This window comes from Chelonia mydas, chromosome 1, assembly GCF_015237465.2.
Source record: "Chelonia mydas isolate rCheMyd1 chromosome 1, rCheMyd1.pri.v2, whole genome shotgun sequence".
Classification (NCBI taxonomy): domain Eukaryota; kingdom Metazoa; phylum Chordata; order Testudines; family Cheloniidae; genus Chelonia; species Chelonia mydas.
In genome coordinates, this window is record NC_057849.1 from 214,785,329 (window position 1) to 214,804,115 (window position 18,787).

Sequence of the window (18,787 nt, forward strand, 5' to 3'; positions counted from 1 at the left end):
AGCTAACAGGAAGGGCTCATGAAAGCTGCCAAGGCAGGCAGAGCAGAGCAACATGCAGTACTGGGAGCCGGGAGTCCAAGGGTCCACAGCCTGCTTCCACTTCCTCTGATCTTTCTTCAGATCCCCTCCTAGCTCTGACCCTGCTTTGTCCACCTCCGTGACTCACCCTCAGAGAAACCAGAGTATTGTTCCATTTCACAGTGTCTAGTGAGAAGTGGACTTCGCCTTTCTCATCTGTGACGTATGGCAGATGCGTCTCCACATCATTGACATCCACAGTCAAGTAGACAGTGTGGTTTTTGATGGGAACATCATTGATGGTAAAGCACATCTGCAGAGAAGAAAGGGAAATAAACACCACCTGTTCCAATAATCGCTGTGCTTGGGGGGTTGGGAGACATGATACCCTCTACATGTTGGAAATCAGGCGAGTTCTGGCACTTAATACTAACCCTTTCCACATAAAGGCTCAAAGTGCTTGATAGGTTACAGGCAGAATATAGGGGTCCTATTCTTGTCCATTGCTGAAACAACATCAGCAGCAGAGTAACAATATGCAGGAGTTTTGGACAAGAAGGAAAGGGAGAGACTACTGGGGGCATTTTACGGACAAGAAAGATAATTATCTTGGCTACAGAGTTTAACACATCTTTTCCTTTGCATAATAGTACAGAGTTAGTCCTTAAAGATTGGAAATGGTTAGGACTTCAATTTTAAATCTCATCTGAAACTCCAGCAGCACAATTCTTCCTAGTCCACACTGGGGCATTATGTCCGTACTGACCCAGAGGGGAAAGTATCCCCTACTGAGCCACCCGCACCACCTGCTGCAATACCATGCTCTCTAGCACCACACTAGGGCATTGGGGTCAGAAGTGATTGCTGTCAAATCACTACACAGTCGTCTATGCTAGGCCTGACGTGACTGTGCAAAGACCTTTCTAAAGATAACACCATCCCCTGCATGTATGTCCTTACAGAGACAGATCTTTAAGAGCAGAAGAGTACATCACTCTTGGAGAATGTTGAGAAATGCTCCTAGAAGCACTCCAGAGACCACAGAATCCATCTTCCAAACAGTTAACTCCCCATACTTGGTGACTAGGCTAGGAGAGAGGAGGGAATGTGTGTGTGGAGGGGGAGGGGGGGGTGTCAGAATTTCTCATAAAGGTGGACAGAGAGGATCCAATCCTCAGCTGGCATAAATCAGCATAGCGCCATTGACTTCAATGGAGCAACACTAATTTACACCAGCTGAGCATTTTCCACATAGTTTATTCCCAGCAATATTATTCTTGCCTCTCCCCCATGCCTGCCTCCCAAGTATGAAGAGGTGTCACTGCCTTGGGAAGGGAAGGGGGGAATGTGTGTTACCTTTCCCATGTATGGAAATCCAAGTTTGTAAAAGGGGTTGAGATTGACAAAGTTCACCTCCACCATCTTGGTAGCGATAGCAGCTGAGACTATTCCCATGTTCGTGGCTCCTGGGTGGAGAGAGGAGACATCTGTTAAATGCTGACTCATTTGTTAAGCACTCCGCACTAGAGGAGACAAAAAATAAGGCAAGTGTCCTCCCCATGAAGCAAAAAGAAAAGGAGTACTTGTGGCACCTTAGAGACTAACCAATTTATTTGAGCATAAGCTTTCGTGAGCTACAGCTCACTTCATCGGATGCAGCTCATGAAAGCTTATGCTCAAATAAATTGGTTAGTCTCTAAGGTGCCACAAGTACTCCTTTTCTTTTTGCGAATACAGACTAACACGGCTGTTACTCTGAAACCTCCCCATGAAGCTTACAGTCAAAATGTTAGCTACATAACAAGCCTGAGCCACATCCATATGGACATTGAGACTTGAACCCACAACTTTCAGCACCAGCCACTATTACTAGAGCCAAAGGAGCAGCTCTGTTACTTGGGGGTAGGGAGGAGGCTGCTCTGGTTACTGCAGCCAGCCACTATGGGGAGACTTTGTCACACCAACTAAGGCAGTTGATTACTGGCTGATAAGATGCACTGGGAGAGCCAAGGGACTGTGTTACTTTAGTAAAATATGTCAAGCTCTGTTTACTCTCCCATGTCTTCCCTCCCCTGTGCAGTTGGCCTGGAGAGGACTTATGGCTGATGAAGGTTAGTGTTTGAAGACCATGCAGAAGAAGCAAGTCTTCAGGAGGGACCTGACTGAGGAGAGGGTTGGGAGGCAATCAGACTGGGATTGGGATGTTATTCCAAGCACAGGGGACAGCACGGAGAAAGGCATGGAGATGGCAGAGGGGGGACGTGGAGGGCTCAGACAGAACAAAGAAAGACACAATAGGAGATGATGTCAGAGATGTAGGCTGGGGTGGAGCTGTGTCAAGCCCTGAAGGCAGGGGAGAAAAGCTAGCACTCGATACAGTGCGCAAGGGGCAGCTGGTGGAGGTTTGGAGCGTGGCGTGCTATGGTCTGATTGATGGATGAGGAGGCATTTGGGGCAGATTAGAAGAAAACAGTGTTGGTATTGGGGATGCCAGAGAGCAGAAGGAGGACAGGAATATGTGAACAAGACTACCTAGTCCTTAGCATAAGAACTTATCAAAGAGACTGTGGTGAGGGACTAATTGTGGGGGAAAGACTCTTATGCCTGACTGGGGACATAAGGATAAGAGGCTGCTTAGCCTACGGCTAGCTATGGTTCTGTGGCTGATTGAGAGTCACGTTTTGTGGAGCTGGAGCTTACTTTAGTGACTGGCTGGTGACTGTTGTTGGACGCTCTTTGGGGAACTAAGAAATCTAGTGAGCAGGGAGCCTAGAAAGAGGAATTCTAATCACGGGTATGGCAGAAGACTAGTGACCCCTAATACACAACATAACCAAGACACAATGGAATTCAGTCCCCCTGAAGATACCAGAAACTGGAAAGAGGCTTGGCTTAAAGATCCGAGGTTAAAAAACAACCTGTACTGGAAATGGAGAAGTGTGGAGGGAACCAAACACAAATGCAGTTAGTCAAGGGTTTCACGGCAAAAGAGTAGCACAGGCCGCTGGCTATGTCTCCCCTCTCCTCTTCCCCTCCTGGCGTCCTCCCCTCCCCCGCACCTGTTCCTTCTTCTTCCAGTTCTGCTGCAATGAAAAAAGTGCTCCCGTAGGCAGTGCTGTTTGCTTCTAGGTCATCCATATCTACTGTAAAATTGGCACAACCTTTCTTGTTCGTCTGGGGACATAGATGGAGGGAGAGGGAGAGAGAGAGAAAGATGCGTGAGTGAGGCTGTGGTTTATAGATGTTGGGTAGTCTTAAAAATCCTCCCCTCTGTCCCATGACTGCTTAAGATGTACATGGTTTTGAACTTTTATCAAACCCATGGTGGACTCCTCACTTAGGGAGAGGAGAAATGACATTGATTAGACAGGCACCGATGAATGATATATCCATGGCTGCAGACAAAAGGTATGTTTATTAGAGAAATCACACACATCCCTAGAGAGAACTGGGACTAAACCCCATGACCTTAGCTGTAAAAATAGAGGCTTTGACAACTTGAGCTAGGCCGAGCTCAGCCAGCTAGTATTGGTAGAGGGTCTTTCCTATTCTCTGCCTGTTGTACATAATAGTTTAGTCTCTTAAGGCCAAAATACTTTGGTTCCAGTACAGTTGTTGAGCTTAGTGTGTGTGTGCTGGGTGGTGTTGGTGGCCTTTGATATACAAGACATCAGACTAAATGATCTGGTGATCCTGTCTGGCCTTGGAAATCTCTGACCCTCTCTGAGGGTATGTTCAGCCCCTCTGATGCAGAAGAGAGGGCAAAATAGTATTGTTGTTGTGCTCTGTGTCTAACACACATGGTTTTGCTCCTGTTAACCCTGCAGAGCTCATACAGCAGAGAGCTGGAATCCAACCTGCCTTGTGCCTCATTGGCAGAATTGTGATGGGGTTCCAGCTGCAGAGCCTTTACAGCTGGTTGGGTTGTTAGTGCTGTAAAGACCCAGTTGGACTTTCAGGTCTCAGCTTTGAGTACTGACATTTAGAAAATCCTCATTTGACTTGCAGATTGAGTGAGGAGGATCTGGAGTCATTGGGAGAAGAAGAATATGGAACAAATTGTGTATGGGGGTTAGCTATGAAGCATCCAGTGCTGGCCCCTGTCAGAACCAGGATACCAGACAGCCGAGATATATCAATAATCTGTTTGATTATGGGAGGAAACAGACCTCCGGAATAGATGGAATAATTGGTGGTCTGATCTGGTTTAATGAGGGGTGAGCTGCGAGAGACCAGTGATCTGCTTCCATGGGATATGACGGAGGGTACTGGAAGAAGAAATTCCTCCTGTGGGATAGTGCTGCACATTCTAGAGGGCTTTAGCAAACACAGACATTCTGTTTCCAGGCTGTTGGTCCACTTACTTCCCTAATCTGTCTCCCAAGAAATGAGACCTCACCCATGTCCAATTACTCAGGTCAAGCCAGCCCTACAATACTTCTCCCCGCCAACCATTCAGCATTGGCTTCTGTCAGATATGGGAGACAGGAGGAGCAGGACCAGTGCTTTAATGTAGTAATTCAGGTGGCAAGATAACAGGACAGATCTATTTATGATCTGCTTCGGTGAGGCAGGAGAAATAATAATCAGACTAGCTGGACCAGGGCACATTAGAAATGCCTAGATACATTAGATGGACCGACATTCTGTTCTTGGAGGTGACTGTCATCTCCCCTTCCTCATCTGCTCACCTGGCTCATATACTCCCCATTTCTCGTAGACAATATCCTGTTTTCTTCTAGTTTAAGGAGATCCATCAGGCTCCAAATCAAAGTGACCTTTATCTTCCCCTGAACAGGTTTCCCATAGGTGTACCTGGATCAGAAGGACAGAAAACACTGACAGATGTATCAGATAGTTCAGCAAAAAGAGTAGAATGAAGGGCACTAGCAACCCCTTCCGAGGGAGAAGATGGATATTAAAAGCGTCTACCTCTCCAGCCACTGCACCCCCTTTGAAATAAGGAAGAGGGCCTGAGATGTCTGCAGGATATACTCCCCTGGAAGTCACCTCACTTGCACTGTATCCTCTTTAAATGGGGAACAGGGTCTGTATGAAAGGATCCTCCCCAATCAGTATCTCCACTGAGGTCTGGGCTTTCCCCACGTAGCCCTTGTGGCAGAGCTAGTCGGCAGTTCTGTCAGAATGTTTTGTTGATGGAAAATTCACTTTCTGCAAATAAAGGCATTTTCTGTGGAAAATTTTCAATGGTCAGGAAAATTTTGATTTTTCCACTGGAAAGTCATTCCCAGCATTTTGGCTCCCACACCTCTTTGCAGCCCCCCTGGCAAGCTGCCAGGGGCAGCCTTCCAGGGTCCTGCTCCCCAGCTCCAGAGACACCTGCTAGGTGGACTGCTGCAGACCTGGGGTTACTAGGGTTTCCAAGCTTCTGGCTTGTCAGCAGCCCAGAAGCCCTGGGAGACCCAATTTCCAAGCTCCCAGCATCTCCAAGCTGTCTGGATCCCTGTCTGGCAGGTTGTCAGGGCTCAGGGCAGCGTGGGGAGTCTTGGAAACGTTTCAAAATGGTCAAAACCACATTTGGAAGCTGTGGTTCTGTGGTAAATTCAGATTGTTTTTGTTCTGTTTTGGAACAATGGTGTGGGGTTTTTTTGTTTTTTTAAATTCAGGAATTCCAGGTTCCGAACACCTCTACTTTGTGCCTCTTCAGACATGTCTAATGATTGGGTGTTGGAGGAATCTTTTCCTTGCTATGATTTGGGCCCCCACCACTAGGAGAGAGAAGACACCACTGGAGGACCTTACACTCCTGCCAATACATTGGCAGCAAGAGGCCACTCTCTGATGTGGGGGATGGGACAGCGACAGAGCACTCACCTGCCACAAACCGTGAACTGAAATTCCTCTTCTGAAGTGGTGACCAGTGGCGGAACGTTAAACACCAGCTCAAACTTGGGCAGCTCTGCAGAAGAGAGTTGGGAAGGGGGGCAGGTTGAGAGCATAAGCCAAATAGGGGAACTCACCCTCTGCATCCACAGCATAATCTCTGAAACACTGACCCAGCACTAGATGGATATGGAGAGTAACTCACCCTTAGGAGGGAATGGGTACCATCAGGCCAGGGGTCCCATGGAGAGAGCAGTTGAGGGGTGGAAGGGAGCAGGAAGTCAGGACTGAGTTAACATGATGACTGAATTCTGCCTCACTCCCAGGAGACTGGGATCCCTCCAGACTAGGGGAGCACCGATTGTGTGAAAGCAAAGCCCTGGCCTGAATGAACATGGAGACTAAATTGCTGGAGGAGCTGTCAGCACAGGGCTAGGGCCCCATGGTGGAGGTCTGTGCACTGGTACATATGTGTAGCTGGAGCTCAGGACTGAATGCACATTGGAGCTGAATTCCACTCTCTCCCTCCAGGGTGGGACTGGGGTGCCACCAGGGGAGCAGTGTGTGGCTGGGTGAGTGAAGCACAGGATGGAAAGCACTAAGGACTGGATCGGGGGAGGGGACTCTGTACCCCAAAACTGAAGTTTACCTAAGTGGAGAAATCTAATGAATAGAAACATGGACTCTAGCAGGGAGGCTCCCATTACAGACTTCATTCCCCAGCTCCTAATGCTGTCTCACACTTCCTTCCAAGACTAACCATATTCCTCCACCTTGAAGGTTGCTTCAAGCCCTCGAGGCATATCCTTGTCCACTTTGATGGTATATTTCCCCATGGCTGCTTCAGAGGCCAAGGGGAAGGACAGATCCACAATGCCTTGTCTTGGCTTCACGTCCACCCACTGGCTAATCCGGTTCCCATTGGGATCCTGTGCAGGAACACACATGCATAATCACATGTGTTCAGATATGCACTGCTGCGAACAGTCATGTATGCATGCACAGCCTCTCAGAAGCACAGTCACACACACACAGAATGAGTGAGGACAGTACCAGGGATCACAGCCCCATGCATTGCCCTGATGCACAGGCTGTCTGAGGCGGTCACAGCCCACCCTGAGTCTCCTCATCCTCTTTGGGTTTTTTTTGGATAGCTGGACATTCCCCTCATTTACTGTTGCTTCAAGTCATGCCTCTACTTTCGCCCTGGGCCATTAACTGCTGGTAACACTGCAGGGGCAGGGTACAGCCAAGATGCAGATTTCTTATCTCTGATGTAGCAATTTAGGGCATGGCGCCCTCCTGGAGTACAAAGGGCATGATGGAGCAGAGAAGAAAGCTCCCAGATGTCAGCTCCTGGTTACTCACCTGCAACAGCACCAGGGGATACTGCAAAACACAAGAGAGAAACAACATCACTGTTACGTAGAGAGCAACAACGTCCACGTGCCCCAGCATCATTAACACCCAGCCGCTGGCCCCACCTCAGGAGAGCCTGCCCCTAAACTCAGACCCAAACAGTCCCCATTTCACACCAAGGTCTCTGCTCCCTTTGCCACAGGAATGGAAGGGCTGGGGAGGTGACCCCCAGAGGTGTGTTCCCCATGGAGTCCCAGGCCCTGTTGTGGTCATTGCACCGACAAATGTACCCTAATTGTGAGCTCAACTGTGAAGTGATTCAGGCACTGTGTTAAGATCATGCTTGGTAAACAAGACAGTGAGACCGAAAATCAATGAACCAAAATTGGTATGTTGGAAATTGGGCCTAACTGGTGGACAGAATAATAGGGGAGAGGCTATTCTACCCCTCGCTCCCTTTTGGAGAGAAAAATTTGTGACTGGAGTGAGCTTCACCATCATGGCTGCCATCCTCACTGTCCCCTGGGACCCTGGACCTTCTTTATTCTAATCCTGAGAGATGTCCTAACCAGACTGGGACAAAAAGGGAAGCCAGATGACACCGTCACATCTACCAGCATCAGCTAAATCCCAAACACAACCTAGGATGTGAGACTTTGTCACACAACCCCCACCCCCAGTGCCCCACCCCCTTTGTGTGCTCTTTTCCTTGCCTACCTTATTTCTTCTCTTTCCTACCCCTCTCCTCATGGCACTGAGTCACAGAGCACAGGTCAGCTGACTCAGGCTTGCAGGGCTCCGGCTCATAGGCTAAAAATAGCAATGTAGACATTCAGCTCAGGCTGTAGCCTCATCCTCTACGCAGGGTCTCAAAGCCTGGGCTCTAGCCCAAGCCTGAGTGTCTACATTGCAGTTTTATGACCCCACAGGCCAAGCTCTGTGAGCCCGAATCAGCTGACCCCGGGCCAGCTGTGGCTGTTTCACGGGTCTTTTATTGCAGCATAGACACACCCTCAGAGTCTGGCTTAACTGGCCAAGACTGTATCTTTTGCAGCACTGCTGTAAGCCTGTGACCAGAAAGAGGCAACTAAAAGCCTGATGTTGATAAAAGTTTGCCAGGTCTTGGGAGTGGCTGACAAACCCATGTGCCATGCCTGTGTTTTTCCAGCAGTGAGGTTGCAAGTGAAAGTCAACCTCGGAGACAGAAGCTGCATTTTCTGTCTTTGCTGGTCTTTTCTCTTCTTAACAACAGCAGCAGCAACAGCTCTAGCCCATTTCAACTAACTTCTCTTTTCCCCCCAAAAGAACAGCTATTACCATCTTTGATGCTACCTAAAAGCCTGTCAGAAGGGGAGTTTCCTTCTAAAAACTCTCTACAGCTAAAGGGAAAGGGAACAAGGGATATTATTTAAATGAAAGCCTTACTTAATACTTTACATTTAAAATGCATTAACTGTCTTTCCTTCTTTTCTGGATCTTTAATGAAAGGTTAGCTGGATTTTTAATGGTGTGTGCCTTGGTAATAAGCAAGGTGTCTGTCCATATGCCAAACTCTGAACCTTGTTTGACACTGTTTATGCTAACACCTTCGACTCTCTGGGCCCCTTTATTCCAGTTAAATTAAAACAATAGGAGCTATCCCAGCCCTGTTCTCTGTTAATAGGGAGCACACGGGGCAGGTTAGGTGTCTCTCACAAGTGTAATTCCTGTGGGTATCACTCTGTTTATCTGCTGAGACTTGGCACATTCAGCACACTGATGGCCCCTACTTCCTGGAAAGCCAGAGGGATACTCACCACTTTATCTATGGCCTTAAAATCCTCATCAAGGGTCACAATTCGAAACTTCACTGAAGAAATACAGAAAGCACAGCAAGTTACTCAGTGTGCAACAGACCCCTGGATAGCTCTGTACCTCCCTTCCTATTCTCAGATATCCTCTCCCTGTTCTTATCCTCAGAGCTACTGACCCTTTCCTGAAGACCCCCTGCAATAACACACTTCTGCCTATGATGGTTTATATGCAGATGAGGCTTGGTAAACTCATTATATGTGTCCTGGCATAATAATAATAATAATTTAATTTAATTTATTTAATTATTATTATAAAACAGCAACTCTTCTTGGCCCCTCCCACCTGTTGTCTGTCTGGTCTATTTAAACTGTAAACTTTTGAGGGCAGGGACTGTCTCTCACTGTGTGTTTCCCCAGCAGCCAATACAATGACATCTGGTGGGGTGTTTCTAGGTGCTGCTCTAATACAGACCATAATAATACTCTGGCAAAAGCTCCAGGGGATGTCCCATGACCTGAGTAGCCATGGCCTTTCTTTCAGGTCCCACCTGAGAGATAGTACTGCCACCACCATAGTGCCCCTGAGCACCACACTGGGGCACTGGGGACAGCGCTGACTCAGAGGGGAGAGCATCTTGTAGTGACACTCCCACCCCACTCCCTGCAGCACCTGGTGACTTAGGGATCTGTTTTCCCTCAGGCCCTATCCAGCATAGCTTGTTATATCTGAGGAGATCACCATCCCCTGCTGTGGACAGCCACCGAGTCCCCACCCCCAAGCTCCATGTGCCTCTTGCCGTTTGTACCTGTCTCTCCAGGTTTATAGAAGGGCTTGTCTGTGTCTATGACAATCCTTGCATTCTGTCCTCTCACCAGCACCTTCTTGCGGCCCTCGTAGCTCACCCTCTCCCCCCTGTGGATCACTGCATGCACAGAGGCCACTTCATCTGCCTGAGAGATGCAAAAGAAACTGGCGCCTCAGTGGCAGGACTGAGAACCGGAGGCCACTTTGTGTGGGGAAGCTACTCTGCCTACCCACCCAGGGTAGGTCCTAGGAGACAGGCCTTTATCTGCCATCTCCTATGTTCCCAGGAGATGATGGATTAAAACAAATCCCCATTCCTCCTATCTCTCTCATCCTCCCCCTCCATAGGCTTTTTCCTCCTCCTCTTCTCCCTCCCATACCCATTCTTAGGCTCCCCTTCTTCCCCTTTGCCCCTCCTCTGCCCATCCTTCTCCTATTGTCAAGGTCCCCATTTTCCCTCCTCCTCCTTTTCCCCTGTCTCATCCCAGCCTCCATATCTTCTCCTCCTCCCTCCATTTAGCTGTGCTAGTCCCCGGGAGTGTGTGTGTGTGTGTGGGGGGGATTGGAGCCCTCTGGTTTGTGGGAACAAAGGGGGTTGGGAGATGTGAGACTTACTGGTTCGTTAAACTGTTTTTCCCTAGGAACGAAGGCTGGCACCTGCAGAATGGGGGTGGGGTGGGTGAGTTGAGGCAAGAGGAAAAAAGAAAACAAATACATCAGTGAGATTTTATTTCTCACACACCAGGATGGTAAATGGCCCCAGAGCTAAACAACCCCAAAACTGCAGGACATTGGAGATCTGGATCCAAATTCTGTGGCTGGAGCCCATTTCTAGCCAACCTGATCCTAAAAGGAAACATTTGGAAGGATAAGGAGCAGGAGGGGGCATGGTGGGAGGTGGTGCAGTGATGATCCTTGATTTGTTATTGTAGGGTTGCACCACTTGAAGACCAACCTATAAAATGGACCCTGCAGACAGTATTCTTGGACTAAGAGAGGCCTTGTGTAGTCTGATGTGGAGCCAACTAACACAGCACTGGAAAGACTATTATACTATACACAGTTCAGTGCACCTCAGCACCAGGATGATATCAATAAAGCCCAGGGACATCCAGTGACGAGCACCACAAATGGTTAGAGAGCAGTTCTACTCTGAAAAATGACTCTGTAAGAATGACTTTGTTGGGCTCCATGTTTATTGTCTCTCAGGCTAGCTCAAAGGGACTCAGTTTCCAAGTAGAAAGGTCTTTTCTAATTGCATACGCCCCCTGGGCTCTGAGAGTCATACTGGGCTTTTTCCCCTTCACCCACATCATCACCTGCAATAAGGCTCTGCAATGAGAACTTAGTAATTCTTTTGTTGATACACAGATCAGACCAGACTCCAGCTCCCTCTCACTGGGCTGACTCTGTGGGAAGAACAGGAGTGAAAGGGAGCAAAACCAATGTGTCAGGAGAGTCAGGAACCATGACCCTGAATGCACATAGAAGCTCATGTGTTACTGGGTAGGAAGGGAACCATTTTACCTAATCACATTTTAGGGCAGAACCACACTCTAAACAAACTAGAGTGACTGATTTATGAGGAAAGAGGAAAATAACTTAGTCTATATACATTAGATTGGTTAATGAACTACTAATACTTCAACAGTGTAAACACCAAGGAAGAAGAGGTCTGGTTTTCCTGCAGGGTTTAACTAGGATTAAATGGCATGAAACTGAGCAAAGTAGTAAATTTTGGTTTAAATAATGGAAATCCTTTCTAGTCTGTTAGACTGTTGGGTGCTCTGCCCAGGGGTGGTAGGGATGGACTGAACCTGCTTGGTTAGAGAACTCAGGGTAGCATCGCACACAGCAGTGGAGTGTAGCATAGAGTGCACTAGGGGCAGAGGGCTCATTTCTGACTTGGAGGCAAAAGTGCTCCCTATAGAATCAGGAGCTGCACCTGAGCTCACCTTGAAGCTGATGCACTCAAAGATTCCTGGCTTCTCCACATCCTTCTCCACCAGGGTGTGATTCTGGGTTTGCATCTCCAAGGTGACAGCCAGGTGGACAGTCTCAGGGAGGGAGCTGAGGTGGATGCAGACCTTCTCATGGCCAGGATGGTGAATGATGGCTGGGATTACTACCACATAGTAACTAGGAGGAGAGAGAGGAGATGGGGAAATGGGGAATGGGGAATTCAGTGTCTCAGGTGGGCAGGCCAAGGGAGGACCTCTCTACTTCTCCAGCATGGATCAGAGAGATTTTATAGACCCTGAGTGGAGGAACTTGTGGTACACTTCCCTTCCCATCCCAGCAGGAGGCAGTGTGCCAAGTATGGAATCAGAGCCTGGCACAATACACAGTCTAGCCCAGTGTGTGCAGACTTTTCCAGTTGCACCCCCCCTTACCATTCACAGAATTTGTCGTGCCTCCCCCCCCATGTAATTTGAAGTAGGTCCCTTACTTCTGCGCTGCTGCTGGCGGCAGTGCTGCCTTCAGATCTGGGTGGCCGGAGAGCAGCTGCTGCCGGCCAGGGCATTCATGTTGTTTGCGGTGTGGGAGGACTATTGTTCTAATCCCACTCCCGTCCCGTCCTCACAATACCCACTCTAATTTTAGCCTGCTCCTGCTATTATGGCACTGGGTCCTGTGGGACCCACGGGATCCCAGTTTCTTCCTCCTCCCACCCCCCAAGAACTTCTTGCCACTCCACCCTCCTCCCCCAGTTTACACATCACTGCTCTAGTCCATTCCTCAGGTCCTCATAAAAAAAAAAGTAAGAGGACCAAAAAATGCCACCATGCTTAAGCAGCAGAGTTAAAGAGGGGATTAGAGGCAAAAAGGCATCATTTAAAAATTGGAAATCAAATCCTAATGAGAAAAATAGAAAGGAACGGTGGCAAGTCAAATGTAAAAGTATAATGAGGTGGGCCAAGAAAGAAATTGAAGAACAGCTAGCTAAGAACACAAAATCTAACAGCAAAACAATTTTTCAGTAGATCAGAAGCAGGAAGCCTGGGGGCCACTGGATGATCACAGGTGCTAAAGGAGCACTCAAGGAAGACAAGGCCATTGCGGGGAAGCTAAATGAATTTTTTGCATCAGTCTTCGCAGCAGAGGATGTGAGGGAGATCGCCACACCTTAGCCATTCTTTTTAGGTGACAAATCTGAGGAACTGTCCCAGATTGAGGTGTTGATAGAGGAGGTTTTGAAACAAATTGATAAATTAAACAGAAATAAGACACCAGGACTAGGTGGTATTCACCCAATAGTTCTGAAGGAATTCAAATATGAAATTGCAGAATTATTAACTGTGGTATGTAACCTATTCCTTAAATCAGCCTCTGTACCAAATGACTGGAGGATACATTAACACTTATTTTTAAAGAAGGCTCCAGAAGTGATCCTGGCAATTACAGACTGGTAAGCCTAACTTCAGTACCGGGTAAACTGGTTAAAATTACAGTAAAGAACAAAGTTATCAGACACATAGATGAACACAATATGTTGGGGAAGAGTCAATACGGCTTTTGTAAAGGGAAAAAATGCCTCATCAATCTATTAGAATGCTTTGAGGGACAACAAGCATGTGGACAAGGGTGATCCAGTCAATATAGTGTATTTGGACTTTCAGAAAGATTTTGACAAGGTCCCAAACCAAAGGTTCTTAAGCAAAGTAAGCTGTCATGGGATAAGAGGGAAGGTCATTTCATGGATCAGTAGCTGGTTAAAAGATAGGAATCAAAGGGTAGGAATAATTGTTCAGTTTTCAGAAGGGAGAGGGGAATGGAGCTGGGTCCCCCAAGGGTCTGTACTGGGACCAGTGCTGTTCAACATATTCATAAATGATCTGGAAAAGGGGTGAACTGTGAGGTGGAAAAATTTTCAGATGATATAAAATTACTCAAGATAGTTAAGTTCAAAGCTGACTGTAAACTGGGTGATGAGGTGACAAAATGGCAAACTAAATTAAATATTGATAAGTGCAAAGTAGTGCACATTGGAAAATAATCCCAACTATATATACAAAAAAATGGGGTCTAAATTAGCTGTTAACACTCAAGAAAGAGATATTGGCATCATTGTGGATAGTTCCCTGAAAACATCCACTCAATGTGCAGCAGCATTCAAAAAAAGCTAACAGTGTTTGGAACCATTAGGAAAGGGATAAATAATAAAACAGAAAATATCATAATGCCACTATATAAATCCCTGGTACACCCACATCTTGAATACGGCATGTAGATCTGGTTGCCCCATCTCAAAAAAGATATACTAGAATTGGAAAGGTGCAAAGAAGGACAATGAAAATGATTAAGGGAATGGAACCGGTTCCATGTGAGGAAAGGTTAATAAGACTGGGACTTTTCAGCTTAGAAAAGAGACAGCTAAGGGGGGATATGATAGAGGTCTATAAAATCATGAATGGTGTGAAAAAAAGGAACAAGGCCAACACCAAAGATCTCATTTTCAGGGCCATAACCAGGGTGGGGCAAGTGGGGCAGCCACCCAGGGTACAAGGCTGCGGGGGTGGAAAAATGACCAAAAAAACCCCCCCAAAACCCCAAAAGGTGGCACAAATATGCTTGCTTGCCCTGGATGCTAAAATGCCTAGTTACAGCTGTGCTCATTTTCATAGGTGCTAAGCATCCACAACTCCTATTAAAGTCACTGGGAGCTGCAGATGCTTGGCACCTCTGAAAATAAGGCCCCCAGTAGCTCAGCTCCTGGAATCTAGCCAATTCAGCCACCTCCCCTCCTCTCCCCACAATGACTTTTTTGTCTACTGAGCCCCAGCAAACAAAAGTGGAAAACCTTACGGATTCAGAGTTTCTGGAGCTGCAGTTGGGAGCAGAGCCAGGGCCCAGAGGAGCGATACTCCCTGCATTGCTTGGGCTGGGACGCACAGCTGGTGAGATCCACACTTAAATCTAGAGCAGCTGGCTATCGACTCCAGGAGTTGAGTTCTAAATATCACCACAGAGACTCTGAAGTCCAAAGGGTGCTTGACCCATGGGGTATAGGGATCTCATCTCCCCTTGGCTAATTACATTGACAATATTTACCCACCTCCACTAGGAACTTGGCAAAGGCCATATATGACCAGACCTCCTCCCACCCCATTCTGGAATGTGTCTGTGACCAAGTGTGTAAAAAGTCTTTGATAATGACTTATGGATCTCATCCCTGAGCTGGCGAGCTGTAATACAGATTGAGTAGGTATAAGGGGAGTAAGAATCTTCACATGTGTCTGTCACGGCACGTGACTATAGCATGCAGTGAAAGTTAAGGTTGTACACCAGTCCCTATCCTCTCTTCTCAGCTCTTCTGCAGGGGGAAGGCATCTTGAGCGCAGCCACTGTCCGTTCACCTCCACAACGATCCACCTCATCCCCACCTCAGGGAGATGGCACCTTTAGATCCGCTGCAGGCTGTCATCTATCTCGCCACTCCCCTCTGTCACAGATCTGATCAGGCTGCCTCTGTTGGCAGCCCACCAAGTTGCTGTGAGGAGACAGTGGCTACATGGGTATTTTAATCCCCTGGAGGCTGAACAGAAGCCCAGGCACTATTGCAGTTTTGGGTCCCTAGGCACATTCTCAGTAAGGGATTCCCACTCCTGCAATGTATTCTGGGAAGTTTTTTATCCCTTTTCTCTGAAGCATCTGGCCATGGCTGGTGATGGGACACTGGGCAGGGTGGGCCAGCAACTCTGAGGTGGCACCGAGCATTCTCTCTCTCAGGTACTGGACTGGCTGGGTCTTGCTCACATGCTCAGGGTCTAACCACTCACCATGTGTGGAGTTGGGAAGGAATTTCCCCCCAGATTAGTGGGGACCTTGCAGGGGAGGAAGTTTGCCTTCCTCTGCAGGGCGTGAGTGCTGGTCACTTGCTGGGATTATTCGGGTATAGCTCACTTAATCATTTCCCTGCCACAGCCTCAGTCCCTCCTATTCTCTGCCTGTAGCACATAATAGTCTAGTCTCCTGTGGGTCTCATTTATTTGGGTCTCATTTCAGTTTTGGGGCTTAGTGTGTGGGTGCTGTGTGGTGTCAGTGGCCTGCGTGGTGCAGGAGGTCAGACTCAGTGATCTAATGGTCCCTTCTGGGCTTAAACTCTGTGACTCGGTAGCCCTCTGTCTAGCACCCCATCCTGAGAGCTAGAAACATGTGGCCCAGCTGCCATCCCTGAGCTCAGTGCTGCCTCCTCAGACGCCCCACAGCTTAAACACATCCTCATTCAGAATCTTGCCCAAAGGTGTGAGCCTTCTGTGTTACCTCTTCAGGGGGCATTGCACAGGTGTGGCACATAGCGCACGGACACTCTACATCGGGTTCTAACACCGTTGCTCTTCACTTCTGCAATAAAGCATGAGACTAGAGATCACTTAGAAAACAACACACACACTGAAGACAGTGTCCCTCACTAGCTCACCCTTCCCTGGGGAGTCCTTGGGGAACTCCCTGTATTCAGGAAGGCGGCCTCATCTGGTTCCTGCACCTGCTTCCCTCAACTTAAACTGGTGGAAAATGGCCAAATTGTCACTACCCTGTGACGTTGCATCCCATAAGGCTTTATGGAAATATGCTTATGAATGTATATATAACATACCTGGGATATGTTTTATGCTACATATAGCATGTAACATATCTCTGTAAAGGTTGTAATCTACTGGATCTATTCATCCTATTTGTATGCATGTATCATTTTTGTATTCGAAGTTATGAATATTGGCTGAGTACTGGTTTGATTTTAAGTAGCCTTGGGCAGCTTCTTTAGAAAGGAATTTGCAAGTTAAGTGCCCAATCAAGAAACACTTAATGGACAATGGATCTTGGAAGGCTCCAATCCACATAAGAAGTCTGCTTGAGGACGTTCAAGGTAGCATGTGAACCATGGCTGCTACCTGTAAGTTCTGAGTCATGCATGGACATGTGACTCACCCATGTGACTCCAAAACTCCATATTGTAGCTGGGATTATACACAGGGGGAGGGAGGGGTGTCCACCCACAAGAGAAAGTCTATTTAAACTCCTGAGAGACCCTCCATTTTGTCTTCAGCTGGCTCAAGAGATAGCCTCTCCACCACCAAAGGATACCTGAAGGAAACTGGAACAAAGGACAGTAACCACGGGGCTGTGACTGATTGCTGGACCCGGACAAGAGGGAGACTAGTCTGTAAAAGGAAGCTTACTGGAACACCTCTGAAGGTGAGATTTTATCTGTATTCAGTTTTCTTACTGTATTAGGCATAGACTTGTGTGTTTTATTTTGTTTTGCTTGGTAATTCACTTTGTTCTCTCTGTTATCACTTGAAACCACTTAAATCCTACTTTTTGTATTTAATAAAATCACTTTTTACTTATTAATTAACCCAGAGTATGTATTAATACCGGGGGGGGGGGCAAACAGCTGTGCATATCTCTCTATCAATGTTATAGAGGGCAAACATTTTATAAGTTTACCCCGTATAAGCTTTATACAGGGTAAAATGGATTTATTTGGGGTTTGGACCCCATTGGGAGTTGGGCATCTGAGTCTCGGAGACAGGAACACTTCTTACGCTGCTTTCAGTAAAGCCTGCAGTTTGTGGGATGTGGTTCAGACCTGGGTCTGTGTTTGTAGCCGGCAAGCATGTCCGGCACAACCAGGCAGGGCTCTGGAGTCCCAAATTGGCAGGGAAAGCCAGAGCAGAAGTAGTCTTGGCACATCAGTTGGCAGTTTCCAAGAGGGTTTCTGTGATCCAACCCGTCACATCCCCCCCATGCACAAGGCTGCTCCAATCCTTTATAACCTTCCAGTCTCCTCTGTCAGACCACTTCTTGATCAGCCTCGACAAGTCTCCTACCAGTAGCTTTGTTACCAGGTGACCTCTCCCTGTGACGCGAGTGAGTCCCTTATCTAGCCTGTTTGTATTTCAATGGACTTAATGACCCTCTTTTCTCAGCCCTATGCCACTGCCCTGTTGGGACATTAGTCCAAAATGGAGGTGAAGAGGCAACAGAGTGGGTAAAGAACCGCACATCCAAAATGGAGTTCTGCCGTCTGTCACAGATACCAGGGTCTAGGTGGGCTCTCCCCTGACACCTAGTGATGAGCTGAGGGGAAAGACTTCAAGAGCAGACTGTATTTGCATAGACACACTTACTCTGCCTAGATGTGCAGCAGAGGAAGCTGCTTTGCCAAAGTGATCAATTTTGGCTGGTTATGGGTTACAAATCACTGAAGCATTTGAATGCAGGGGTAATGAAATGTTGTTATCCTTATTGTATGAGTACAGGACAGTGGAACTACACTTAGCATATATGGATGGAAGGGGTCACCTTACACTGACCCTTACTTGGTAAGGAGAGGGTAGGGGTGCCAAAGCCCAGTGAGGCTGGGCGTGGTGTTGCTGAATGAGTTTTGGGGGGTACTATTTGACACACACCTCTCTTTAGTGTTTAAAGACAGCTGATCAGACTCACTTGTGAGTCCTTGTTGCTGTTTAGTGATTACTAGAGCTGATAGTCCTGGTGAGCAAGTCTAGCAGGGTTAAGCCTCAGGCCAGGTCTGGAGACACTGTTGCAGTGAAAGGCGCTGCAGAGCCTGTACGAGTGGTGAGGTTTCCTGTTATCTGCTGAGCTCACGAGCAGTGGGGTTAAGTGGTAGAACCTCAGACTGGGCGCTGCAGAAGTAGAAGTAGTGATAGTACTTCAGTACTGATAATAATGGCAGAGAGACCGCGCCAGTGGCCACCGAGAAAATAGCAGTAGTTGTGAGCCATTTGCAAAAGGCATTACTTGATCCCTGCCCCCTCAGGGGTGGGAGGTGAATCCAGGGGAACGCATCTCTGAACTCTGGGTCTTCGCTGACCAAGGACAGACAATTGGGAGTGGGGCATAGTGCAGGGAGCAGGGAGTGGCATGTTAAAGGAACCTTTGTTCCTTGGACTTTCACACCACAAGGTGAGAAACTGAGGCAAAGGACACTGCCCAGCGT

General features: G+C 47.7%; 1 protein-coding gene across 1 annotated transcript in view; it reads right to left on the minus strand.

The window, feature by feature from the left end:
- The window catches only part of LOC102932862 (alpha-2-macroglobulin-like protein 1), a 48,918-nt gene extending 34,225 nt beyond the window's left edge, over window positions 1–14,693 (minus strand). Inside the window, exons 1-12 of the mRNA XM_007055618.2 lie at window positions 14,626–14,693; window positions 11,775–11,958; window positions 10,435–10,476; window positions 9,821–9,965; window positions 9,018–9,070; window positions 7,231–7,251; window positions 6,623–6,791; window positions 5,854–5,938; window positions 4,710–4,833; window positions 3,078–3,192; window positions 1,375–1,484; window positions 167–331 (exon numbers count right to left, since the gene is read on the minus strand). Of these exons, the coding sequence (XP_007055680.2) occupies window positions 167–331; window positions 1,375–1,484; window positions 3,078–3,192; window positions 4,710–4,833; window positions 5,854–5,938; window positions 6,623–6,791; window positions 7,231–7,251; window positions 9,018–9,070; window positions 9,821–9,965; window positions 10,435–10,476; window positions 11,775–11,958; window positions 14,626–14,693 (1,281 nt within the window). The remainder of the gene's footprint in view (window positions 1–166; window positions 332–1,374; window positions 1,485–3,077; window positions 3,193–4,709; window positions 4,834–5,853; window positions 5,939–6,622; window positions 6,792–7,230; window positions 7,252–9,017; window positions 9,071–9,820; window positions 9,966–10,434; window positions 10,477–11,774; window positions 11,959–14,625) is intronic.
- Between the last annotated feature and the right edge of the window lie 4,094 nt (window positions 14,694–18,787).